Genomic DNA, 12,814 nt, shown 5'->3' with positions numbered 1-12,814 from the left:
TCTTGCCAGTGGAATCGTAGGAATTCTCGACAGGAAAGATGGACGGGTACTGAGAGGTATGCGTCTTTTAGGTCCAGCCTCGTGAACCAATCTTTGTCCTGTAGTAGGTCTCTCAGGAGATGTATGCCTTCCATCTTGAAGTGTCTGTACGTGACGTACTCGTTGAGTCTTTTCAAGTTTATGACGGGTCGAAACTCCCCTGATTTCTTCTTTACTAGGAATATGTTGCTGAAAAAAACGCGAGGTCCGGAGGCCGGTTCTATTGCGCCTTTCGATCGAAGTTCCAGTAACTCGTTGTGTATGAGTTTGGTATCTTCTGTCGAGCATTTGATCGGGTGCGGTGTGACTGTTTGTCGTGGGTGCGACGTGAAGTCGATGATGTACCCTTGAACCGTTTGTAGGATCCACGCGTCTGTGGAGATGGTCTGCCATTCCTGAAAGAACAAAGATATGCGACCTGCTGGACGGAGAGTAAGGTAATGAGTTAGGTGATTGCTTACCTGTGGAGAAACGTGCTCTGCCTCGTGTACGTGGTCCACGGCCTCTGTCCGCTCCTCGGGTATATGAGGATTGTTGTCTGTATCCCACCACCGGGTAGAAAGAGTGAGGTCTTGAGTTACGGGGGCCTGAAGGCCAGAATCGGCTGGCAGCACGGCCCCTTTGGCGGCCAGCCCGTCCAAAAACACCCCTGTTGGGGGTTTGTCTAAATACTCTCCTCATGGAGGACTGAGCCTTGTTCAGGGAAGTAAAGATATTTACGTGTTTGTTCAAGTCCTTGAGGAAAGGATCGCCAAACAGTTTGCCCTGTGCCAGAGGACCTAACTCCTTGGTGCCCAATTCCACCAACTTTCCGTCGATACGGAGTAGTGCTGCCTTGCGCCGCTCGGAGGAGAGGGCTGTATTCGTGTTACCCACAAAGCAAAAACATCTTTGTGCCCACTCCCGAACATCATGAGCCCATTCGCGAACCATGGTCGCGTCAAACTGGTCTGCCTTTGTGAGGGCATCGTCCGCCAGGTACATGATCCTGGAAAGCGGTCCTACTGCGTCTAGCAGTTTGTCCTGGACTGCTCTGAAGCCCTTCTCCACGCCTTTGCGTGGGTCCCGGCCCCCTCTGGACATGAAGGTGGTCATCACCTGGTCAAATTCTGGTGTCTCTGCCACGTGGTCGGGTAGAGAAGGTCTTGGACATTCGGACCGAAGTCGGTTGCGGACCGTCTTGTCCATGGATTTCCTCAGCCAAAGGTGCATGAACTTTGCAAGATGATCTGGGGGTGTCCAGTCCCCTGAACGAGGATGTCTTAGGTTCCTCGGATCAAACAGCTTCTGACCTGATGGGTCAAAAATGGCGTCTTCGTCTTCCTGCGGGTCATCCATGGTGTCCTGAAGTTGGGAGTCTCCCAGTAACTTGTGTGTTACGAGTTTATGTTGGGATTCGGACTCGGAGCCCCATGGGTCCTCGTAGGAGTCTGATCCCTCCGCCTGCCATTCATCTATAATTGCCAAGGATTTTTTGTTTGCATCCTCCTCATCCGAGGAGTAATCAGGTGGCGGGGGCGGGGTAGTGTCCTTTACGGGCTTAAGCTTTTTTGCAGGGGTCTTACCCTTGGCCGGGTTCTGTCGGCCCTTTTCCCCCTTCCAGTGGCGTTTGCCGGTGGAGGGTTCTTGGCTCGTATGTGGTTCCGAATCCTCGGAATCCGAATCGTGTCGGGGTCCATGGAGGCTGCTACCGCCTCATTAATCATTGTTTGGAGGTCTGCTGTATTTTGAGCAGCTTCCATATTGAGATTAATACATTTTCTGGCACAGGGAATATTAGAAATATTTAATTAGAAAAATTAATTAGAAAAATTAATTAGAGGTCAGTTCAGCTGTATATATTTTTTTTTTTTATATATGAATAACACTATGTCGGCCCTAACAGGGTACCGTAGTGTGTAATATATATATATATATGTACTCCAAGTATAGAGTAAAAACCCCAGCAGGGTGTGTGGTGGTGATGGTACTGTGGACTCCAGCAGAGTCTGATTATAAGGTGTGATTAAGATCCCAGCAGGATCTAAGCTGCCTAGTCAGGCAAAGGGTAATCGTACCAAAACAGTAATAGCAAATACAGTAATAATATTGAGAATATAAATGACACCACACTATTGGGCTTTAGTATTTCTGGGCCTCACCCAGGATCACAGAGGTGGCCACAAGGCGACCTCCACAAGCAGCACAAAATAGGGCAGCACCCTTAACAGGCACAGGGTTATGATCCCTTAAGTGCCTAGATACAGCAATTTATTTTTTGCAAAAAAGACTGACCTCTAGAGGTTAACCGGACTGTCTCTGGTCGCAGACTCGCCGAACTGAGTGGATACTCAAAATGGCGGCCGTAATCTCGCGAGGCGCGAGATTGCAAATGGCCGCCGCGAGAATGCCGGCGGGGGTGGGAGCCGCGCAATGACAGAGCCGACTAAGCGGCTGAAAGACCGGGATAGGGGATAAGGTGACCGACGGAGGAGGAAAAACCGTTGTGCGGTCGAGTCCTCCCGCGGGCGGGAAGGAGGCTATGCGGCAGAGTCCTCCCGCGGGCGGGAAGGAGGCTATGCGGCCGGTTCTTCCCGCGGGTGGGAAGAAAAAGGGGGCTGGGCGGGAGCCGAGCAGAGAATGAGATTACCTCATGAAGAGGTAAAATAAAGGGAAACGAGCAGGGTGGTTGCCAAGGGGAAGTCCCCCCAAACTACAAAATATAGAAATACAAATAATAGTCTTACAGGGTAAAATAACACCATGAACAGAATAAAAAATAAACTCTTAGTAACAATTTTTTACCAGAATAAGCAAATAAATGTATGAACGTTTTTCAAACAGTAGAGGTGACTACAAGCTTAAAATAATAATCCCCAACAAATAATAGTAATATGCATTAAAATCAATGAATTCAATATATATATATATAGACATATAAAAGGGGAGCCAAAAGCTCTGACCTGTCTGCGATGGAGCAGTAAAGAAAGAGGGGGAGGAGCCTAATTGTTGGGAACTTCCTACTCCCTATTGCATTTTTCATTGGTTAAATGTTTCACTTTCTTTACTGCTGTGAAGTTTAGTAAAGAGAGAAATGCAAAATAGGAAGCCTCCTGTCATGTGATAAAATTCATAAGCAGATGACAAACAGCTACAAAGGATCTGATTGGGTTTAAAGTAAAAAATGTGGCCAAATCCTAGGGGATATTACATTAGTTTAGCCCATGGGTCGTCAACCTGGTCCCTACCGCCCACTAGTGGGCGTTTTAGGATTCCAGGTGGGCAGTAGGGATTTCCAGGTTTTGACGACCGGGCGGGCGCCAGCCGGCGGTACCCCTGCGACTGGGTACCGCCGTGACCATTTGCGGCCCCAGCCCGCGCGGCAAACCGCCGGGGCCGCATATGGAGGGGTCCATCGGGTGGCCCATGCTGTCAGGGCCACCCGATGGATGCGGATTGTAAGGGGGCCCGGTCAGCGCTGGGCGCTTTAACAGCGCAACCGGGCCCCCTGTGATGACATCACAGAGCTGGGAGGAAGTGATTCCCCGGTCACACCTCCCAGCTAAAACTGAGAGCCGCGCGGGAGGAAGACCAGGGAGTCAGAGTGGGAACTCTGACTCCCATCCACCTGAGCCACCACTGGACCCCAGGGAAAGTCACCCTCCTGCACCTTAAAGGTAGGAAACAGGAGGGTGACTTAAATATAATGTGTGTGTGTGTGTCTTTGTAGGTATGTCTTGTGTGTGTGTGTCTTTGTATGTCTTGTGTGTGTGTCTGTCTGTATGTGTCTTTGTATGTATGTCTTGTGTGTGTGTATGTGTCTGTCTGTCTGTATGTATGTGTGTCTTGTCTTTGTATGTATGTGTCATTGTATGTGTGTCTGCATGTGTGTGTGCATGTCTGTATGTGTGCCTGTCTGTTTGTATGTATGTGTCTTGTGTGTGTGTGTATGTGTGCCTGTCTGTGTGCCTGTCTGTGTCTTTGTGTGTGTATATATGTGTGTCTTGTGTGTCTGTATGTGTGTGTCTGTATGTGTGTCTTGTGTGTGTGTGTCTTGTATGTCTGTGTGTGTGTCTTGTATGTCTGTGTGTGTGTTGTATGTGTGTCTGTATGTGTGTATGTCTGTTTCTGTTTTAAATTAAGAAATTCCAATGAATTTCCATTTGAAATAATCACAAACGCATGCCTCGTCTAGAAGTTTTCACAACCTAAAAATGTGAATTATTCCAGCCATATTGTCAACGCCATTCTGATATAAACCTCTTGGATATGTCTGCTTTGGTAGAAATTACATCTTAGAACATTTATTTGTCATAGATAACCTCTGTGCCTCCATCTGCAGTAAAAGCCCGCCTGCACTTTGGGACAGACAATAACCAGAAGCCTTAAAAGCCATACAAAAACACAGTCATTGAAAATAAAAATGACCAGAGGAGTGCTATCTTTCGATGACGCAATACACAGCCTATCAAAAGTGAAATAATAAAAATAAGTCACCCTCCTGCACCTTAACCCCTTAAGGACACACGACGTGTGTGACACGTCATGATTCCCTTTTATTCCAGAAATTTGGTCCTTAAGGGGTTAAAGGTAGGAAACAGGAGGACTTAAATATGTGTGTGTGTCTTTGTATGTGTGTGTGTCTGTATATATGTGTGTCTTGTGTGTCTGCATGTGTGGGTGTCTATGTATGTCTTGTGTGTGTGCATGTATGTGTATGTGTCTTGTATGTGTGTCTTGTGTGTATGTGTGTCTTGTGTGTGTGTATGTATGTGTGTCTTGTGTGTGTATGTATGTGTCGTGTGTGTGTGTGCGTGTATGTGTGTCTTTGTGTGTATGCATGTGTGTCTTGTGTGTGTGTCTGTATGTGTGCCTGTATGTGTGTGTGTTTGTGTGTGTGTCTGTATGTGTGCCTGTCTGTTATAGTGGGCTACCTAGCTCAGCCTTCCTACTGGGCATTGCTACAAGGAAGGTTAAAAAATAGAAAAAAGGGAAAAAAAGGTGGGGAGGGGAATTGAGGAGGGAGAGGAGATGAGCTGACGCACAAATGAGAAATCATATTATGCGCAAACAGAGAAGTCGTCTGAATATCACTGAAAGAGACCTTTGTTTGTTCCTTACGAAAATCGAACCAGATATCAAATATTTAGTCTCGCAGCATCAACCTCAAGGATCTCATTAATCACTAGTAAAGGTAATTTAAATTTACTTTATTGTTTTCTCATTAAACTTTATAAAGTTAAAACCTTATAAACCTGCATTAAGTAGAAATAAAAAGATAAATGTACGTACATTTTTTTTTTTTTTTTAAAACACCCTCCTTTCTAAAAAATATTCCACATTTGCGCGAAAACTGGTGGGCGGTAAGGAAATTTTTTCAACCAAAAAGATGCATTAGTGGGCGGTAGGTAAAAAAGGTTGACTACCACTGGTTTAGCCCCTTAAGGACACATGACATGTGTGACATGTCATGATTCCCTTTCATTCCAGAAGTTTGGTCCTTAAGGGGTTAAAGGAAATCAGAAATGGACGATATTTTAACGTGACCACAACATTAACAAAACACTCACCTGAGAGCAGTGGTATGGAGAATACTTTTACACAGTGACAGCCTTCTAAATCTGAGATCCAGATATCTGTGGCATTGCTTAGAAAGTATATGTATGGATTATCGGTATCAGTTAAATCAAGAGCCATTGACCTGCCTGAGGGCTCCACATGGCAATTGCAGGTACTTGCTTCAGAAGTTCTTATTTTATTCTTGTAACCCAACACATGTTCGATTGTGCCATTTTCAATATTGTAATAGGAAATTCTTCTTCTGTCCATATCCCAGCGCTCTATCCAGTATAGACGACTTAAAAGAAAATAAGTATCAATGATTTATAAGCAAAATTTCAATTTCAAATTCCTTCTCTGGTGTATATATGTATTTACAGCTTAAATATATAGCACGTATAATTATATTGCTGTATTGTAAATACTTAGATCAGTTGTTACGGTAACAGACTCCACTTGTACTTTACCAGTTTCATGAGTTTGGGAAATAGTCTAATTATTCCCCAAAACAAGCACAAGTGATGGTTAGCCAGAATGTACACCCTGGTTACTTAGAACATGCTATTTCTTGGATGACCACGATAAATTGAGATTTCTAGGTACCATGACATGCACCAATAAAAGTGTACCGCCCAGTACTGATATGTAAATATGAGTCTAAACCTTTATAATCCATAGCACTAACACACAACCCTCTTGTTTCTGGTTACTAGCCTACAATAAATGCTGTGATTATAGAGGTACCTCTGTAATGCATAAGCTGCCAAGGCTTCAAGGCTTGTATTCACAGAAAGCTGTACATTGGTTATTTGTTTTAAGCCTTTTTTCTTTTGCTCCAGATCAATGGCATACACTTGTTGCCCATTCTGCTGTGAATGTATGCTAACATACAGGTGTCTTGCAATCCAATCCAAAGTCATGCTTTGACAGTCAGAAAGACGCTCATCTTGTAATAACTGAAGAGTTAAAAACAAAGTTAGGTAGAAACAGAGCACGTAAACCACTGGCCATCTATGTCACACAGAAGAGGAAACAATTGATAAAGAACACCTCTACATAGTATTATATGAGCAAGTGTCTTTAGCATCTATAAAATTACAAGCATTGACGGTCTATAAAAAAAAAAATAAGACTAATTAAAGGTCATTTCGATGCTTTTATAATTTAATGGAAGCCCCTTTCCATTGTCCTTTTCTGTTATTTTGCATTACGCTATTGTAACAGATGAAAGAAATGTTGACATCTGAAACAATGATAAAATGCTAGAAGCCCTTAATAAAGTTTACTAGAATTGTTTTGGTGCTTTTTATTTTTTGGAAAAAAAAAAGCCCATTAAACAACATAATTCTAATGTAGTAAAATAGCAGAGGTAGCTATTAATGAATGCAATATTTAACATTGTCTGTTAAGTGGCATATCAGTACAAAGTGCTAAAATATCAATTGTATACAGTACATGTGTTAATGTTTGCCAGTGTTAGCCTTTTGCTATATGAGATTGACTCTGATGCTATGTTACGGCACGTTCTGCTCCTTAAAGAGACATGCATCACTTTGAGACAAACTTTGAATGGAATAGTTGCCTCAGTCGGCAAGCTGAAAAAAAGCAGGTAAATATATATATATATATATATATATATATATATATATATATATATTGTTTTTTCATATTTACCTGCTCCTACTTTATTTTGCTTTCCACTCCCACTTAAGGGGAAACTCCAGTGTCATGTTTTTCTCTCCTAAGCTGCACAATGATGCCTTGTTTCTGTCATTAGTGGGCTGGTCTAATACTGAGCTGGGTGGGTAAGATTGTGTGGGCAGGTTAAAGAAACTCCCCTAGGTGAGAGGTGTGCCCAACAATGCAATCTGACCAAGTTTATAGTAAGTTTCTAAATGCTATTACATGTTTTTCACAGTTTTTCTTGATTTATTTTGAATTGTATATTTGTATAAAGTGTTTGTGTGCTGGTTAAAAAAATATTAATTGTCGAGTGATGCATGTCCTTTTAATTATTCGTTATCATGCAGAGCTGGCAATCAGGGGTAAAAGACCTAGGAATTAAACAGAGCTATTCACACTTTATAATTCACACTTTATAATTCACAACAAACAAAACATCATTCAGACAAGTACCAAAAAAGTGGAAAGGTTTGAAGTATCTCTGATGAATAGCAAGTCACTTAATGTGTAATACAGCTTCCCATCATAGGCTGTGTAGGAAATGGCCTTCATTCTCTCCTCAACTGAGAAAACCCATGATACTTCTTCTCTATCTAGGTCAACCAGAGCTACTTCTGTAGAAGATAAACTGAATATGGAGGGCACAGGTCGAACATCTAGAAATGGAAAATAAGTTGTCATGTAAGTGAGTTACAATTTATGATGAATGTTATTTGGTTAGAAAGTGTTTTACCAGGAAGCGCACAATATCTTCAATTGAATCCTGGATGGCTTTTAAAATACAAATGTACAAATGTCAAGAACAAATATATGCAGCAATAAAAACTTTTAAAAAATCTAACCATTATAGATCACTAAAGCTGCCTCGTGATTTTAAATATAAAAATGCAGATATTTTCAGAGCTATTAAATTGGTGGAAAATTATTAATTTGAGTTTAAGTTTATTCTTTGTTTGTAGTACACCGATGGAGGGGCAGAACACCCTCCTTACATATTATAATGTGGAATGGAGTAAGTTGTAGGAGGTATGGAGAAACTAAAATAGAGGAGATGCTGAAGCCCAAAGTAAGCAGCAATGAAAATAGGGGTTGGACTTGGAAGAGGTTACTAAAATGGAAGAATGGAGCAGTAGTTGACCTGTGTGTTTGAGGGAGAAATGCAGGATTGATGACAATATTACACTGTTAAGAAGTAACGTTTGACTTCATGAAAACACGGGGCAAATCTGTAAAGTAATAGGAGAAAAGAAAGTGAACAAAACAGACATAGAAATAAATTAAGGAAAGAAAATAAAACAATAAAAAGGAGGATGAAATGGGAAAATGGGGAAGGAAGCAGGTTGTAACTAGGAACCAAGCTGCCCCAGTGCAAAAAAAAAAAAAGGTCCCCCTCGCCCCCTCGTTTCTTCTAGCAATACATCTAGGAAGGATGTGTGTTGTGGCAGAGTGTGATTCTGATGGTTGACCAAGTGTGATATGTATGTGTGAGTTGGCTGAGTGTAAGTGTGTGTGTAATAGGCTGGCTGAGTGCGATTGTGGGGCTGGCTGTATGTGATTGTGTGAAGTTTGGTTATGTTATTGAGTCCAGTGTTGGCTGAGCTTAATTGAATGTGGGGTTGGCTGAGTATGCTTATGTGTTGAAGTGTCTGGCTGTGGGGGTTGTGTGGTTGTGTGTTTGTGTGAGTATAATACTATTATTTAAAAAAAAAAATGTACCCCCTCCTACTTACCTTATTACATAGAAGGGGGGAGTAAGATATATGGTGGTCCAGTGGTGTCATCCCTAATGTCCTGAAATATTGACCACATCCCTGGTGGTCTAGTGGGGGACACGTGGCTTCACCTCAGACAGGGCCGGACTGGGTAAAAAATTAGTCCCGGACATTTTTTAATCACAGCGGCCCACTGAGAAGGGGGCGGGCCAATGACAAACACGCCCCCTCTCAAAGTGAGCACGTTGGTTCAATGTGCAGAGTCCTGCTGAAGAGCTCTTGCAGAAAAAAAAGGCACTGTATATGTTCTATGCAGCCCAAGCAAATTTATTAACATGCGCTGTGTTTGCTTGTGACATGTCTCCGGAGTCTCCATAAGTGGGATACCAAAGGACAAAAGTGTAAGTAAATCGTATTGCACATGTGTTTAGAGCCTGCTTGTGGGATTGAGTGTGTGTAGAGTGAGTTGATTGTGGTGTGGTGTGGTGTTTTGTTTAAATGTCGGTTTCAGTTGTGTTGTATTTGTGGTGTAATATGTATTGCTAAGGGCTGTAGAGGGTGTGAGTATAGGTGATGTAGCGAGTGTGTGCATAGGGGCTGTAGTGTAAGTGTGTATAGATGATGTAGTGTGTATAGGGGTTGTAAAGTGTGTGTTTAGGGAAAGTAGTGTGTGTTTGCTTACAGGAGATCTAGTGTGTTCATAAGGGATCCAGAGTGTGTATGCCATTAATATAGTGTGTGTAGGTGGTGCAGTGTGTGACTAATGGGGATCTATTGTGTGCGTAGGGGATCTAGTGTATGTGTGGAGAACCCAGAGTGTGCTTAGGAGATTTAGTGTGTGTGTGTGTGTGTGTAGAGGATTCAGAGTGTGTATAGGGATTCTAGTGTGTGTGTGTGTGTGTGTGTGTGTGTTTGTGTGTGTAGAGGATCCATAGTTATGTATGGGATTTAGGGTGTGTGTATAAGTGATGTAGTGTGTGTGTGTCTAGAATGTAATGTGTGTAGGGGTGCACTGTCTGTAAGGGATACACTGCAGGTGAAGGGTTCACTGTGTGTGTGTGAAGGGTGCAGGGTGTGCACAGTATGTGAAGGGTGCAGTGCGTGTAAGGGGTGCATGTGTGGGAGGGTGCACTGTGTGTAAGGGGTGTGTGTGTGAGGGGTGCACTGTGTGTGTGAAGTGTGCACTGTGTGTGAGGGGTGCAGGGTGTGTGAAGAGTGCAGGGTGTGAGTGAGGGTGCAGTGTGTGTGTGAGGGGTGCAGTATATGTTTTAAGGGTGCAGTGTGTGTGAGGGGTGCACTGTGCGTGAAGGGTGCACTGTGTGTAGAGGGCGCACTGTGTGTTTGGGGTGCTGTGTGGTGTGATCTGATCCAGTGGTCTCTCAATTAGTCAAAATGTTGCCACAGAATCACAATGGCAGTGCTCTGACTCATGCACTGAGCACTGGAGTAGCACTGGTGTGGGCATGCTTAAAATCAAACAATCTAATGGTATTGCAACGGGGGGGATCACCGCCTAGCTAAGTAATTCCAGGACCAATAGCAATTGTTCCATCCCTGGTAGTTCCACCACTGGAAGCAACTGTGAATACCAACAGCGAAAGCCAAGAATTTCAACACATTTGCAATGTAAAATACAACTGCATAAACCATCAGGGATTGGATTAGACACTATAAACAGGCTCAGACTGACTATTGCGCAAACTTGAGAAATGCCTTGTGAGCTATGGCAAACCATGTTCTAAAGTTTAGTGCTTAAAGAAATATAGCATATAAGTAATTGCTTCAACCTTACGTATGCCACATTGCCGAATGTCTATTCTCATTCTTCTCTTTTGTAATACATGCAATATGTCTGTTTACTAGGCTGTAATTTATTTTTATCTCTCAATAAAACCTTAAAATACATAAGCTTTCACTATTTTAAGTATATAAATTAAGGAAAATTGTGAAAATATTAATGTATCAGTTATTATTAGACATGCAAAAATTAGTTTTAAGCAATTTCACCAGAATAAAATTCCTGGTAATTGTCGACAAATTGATGCTAAAAGTTTGGTTACTTTATAAACAAATCGATTCAAAATCCTTTTATTCAGGTGATTTGTTTATTTATGAACAAACTGAATTTTTTTAGAATTAACAACTACATCAGAACAGCTACAGCGTAATTCAGTTGTTTTGGTGAGTATAGTATGTCCCTGCAGGCTTTTTGATGTAAACACTGCAACATTTTTACATTACACTACTGCATTTTTTTCAGAGAAAAGGCAGTGTTTACATTATAGCCTAGGAACACCTCTAGTGGCCACTCCTGAGACGGCCACTAGGGGTGCTTCCTGGGTCAGTGCTGCACAGTGTTCAACACTGACATAGAGCATGGAGACGCTGAACTTTCCCCATAGAGATGCATTGATTCAATGCGCCTCTATGAGATGTTGATTTGTCAGCCAGTGTTTGGCCTGCCCCGCCTCCTTGATGATTTAAGCAAAGAAGGCAGATCGGGGGTAATAAGGTAAGTTTTCTTACCTCTTAAGGGGGCAAGCCACCTAAATGGTGGTTTTAGCACTACAGGGTCAGGAATACACATTTGTGTTCCTGACCCTATAGTGTTCCTTTAATTAATTTGATAATTGCCAGGATTTTTTTTTTTATTCTTTATTTTTGCAATGACAGAAAGTGCAGCATGTCAACAGCATAAGGCTTGTGCAAAAGCCAAGTCACAGTAAATACATCATCTTTGTGATACAGAAAGGAAAGTCATTGCGTTAAAGCATGTATTACGTCATACAATAGTAAGAGTTTTACATTTTATAAGTAAAATAAGATCAATAAAGAAAAACGAGTAACCTTAGAAATTAACATATTTAACATAAAATAACAGAGCTGTGTTGCTGAAATTTTTCTGAGTGGTGTGAGTCATAAGTTGCACCACTTAACCTGTCCTGCAACTGCTACTGCAACATGGGACAGAGAGCATCATAGCCCTTTCTCTGTCTATGGAATCCCACCTCCCCCACCCACGGGCAACCCTGAGAGTCCCCCAGCCAGGGCTCCTTTATGGGCTACGACCCGGGACCCCGACCGTAATTCACTCGAGACAGCCTGAGCAGCGTGCACCCCCCGAGGCTCTATTCATCGCACAGCTAGAGTGCCGCTCTGTTTTTAATCTCCCTTTACGTATTGTTGCCTGACTGTTGGTTAAAAGGACATCTGGTGCCACCACCAGCCCACACGTTGGGTCATTTTGGTTATTGTAATAACCGTCTCTGACGGCGCGACTTGATTGCCAGGAATTTTATTCAAACAAATCACTCAAAACTAATTTTTACACACGTCTAAATATTATAGGTCTACTATCATTGTCTGACAAGCTCTTTAGTTAGCTTTTTAACCAATGTTAGCTATTTAAAAGCATTACCACCAGTACCTGATGTGTTTCCTTTTTTAATATCAGAGAATGGGCCAGGTCCTTTAGATGTGTAGGCTTGGACCTGTAGAAAAAGACATGGTTATACTATGTAGGACACATATATAGTTTCACCATTTTTGTTGTAAGTTACTATACTCAAGAAACCAGAATAATAAAAAAACGTTTCCAAAAACATTCAGAACTACAGTGAACTCATATATTCTTATGTGAACAGGTCCAAGACTTTCACTAAAGTGTGAGTTGTAGTTTTAGCCCAAAATAACTTGAGTGGAAACAAAACTGACTTGAATAATTTTCCTGCAACTTGACATTTACTTTGAATTCACTTTGAATTGCCAGCAATTCACACTTTAATGCATTATTCTGTGAGAGTATTTCCAAGTTCATGCTTCCGGTTGCCAGTTTAAAAAAT

The 12,814-nt window shown here is 42.2% G+C and overlaps 1 protein-coding gene across 1 annotated transcript in view; it reads right to left on the bottom strand.

The window, feature by feature from the left end:
• ROS1 (ROS proto-oncogene 1, receptor tyrosine kinase) overlaps positions 1–12,814 on the bottom strand; it is a 295,800-nt gene that overhangs the window by 168,043 nt on the left and 114,943 nt on the right. The window contains exons 20-23 of the mRNA XM_063441784.1: positions 12,400–12,463; positions 7,714–7,916; positions 6,322–6,533; positions 5,589–5,875 (exon numbers count right to left, since the gene is read on the bottom strand). Coding sequence (XP_063297854.1) covers positions 5,589–5,875; positions 6,322–6,533; positions 7,714–7,916; positions 12,400–12,463 — 766 coding nt within the window. The remainder of the gene's footprint in view (positions 1–5,588; positions 5,876–6,321; positions 6,534–7,713; positions 7,917–12,399; positions 12,464–12,814) is intronic.

Source organism: Pelobates fuscus, chromosome 2, assembly GCF_036172605.1.
Source record: "Pelobates fuscus isolate aPelFus1 chromosome 2, aPelFus1.pri, whole genome shotgun sequence".
Taxonomy (NCBI): domain Eukaryota; kingdom Metazoa; phylum Chordata; class Amphibia; order Anura; family Pelobatidae; genus Pelobates; species Pelobates fuscus.
This window is presented reverse-complemented; position numbering and strand designations above follow the sequence as displayed.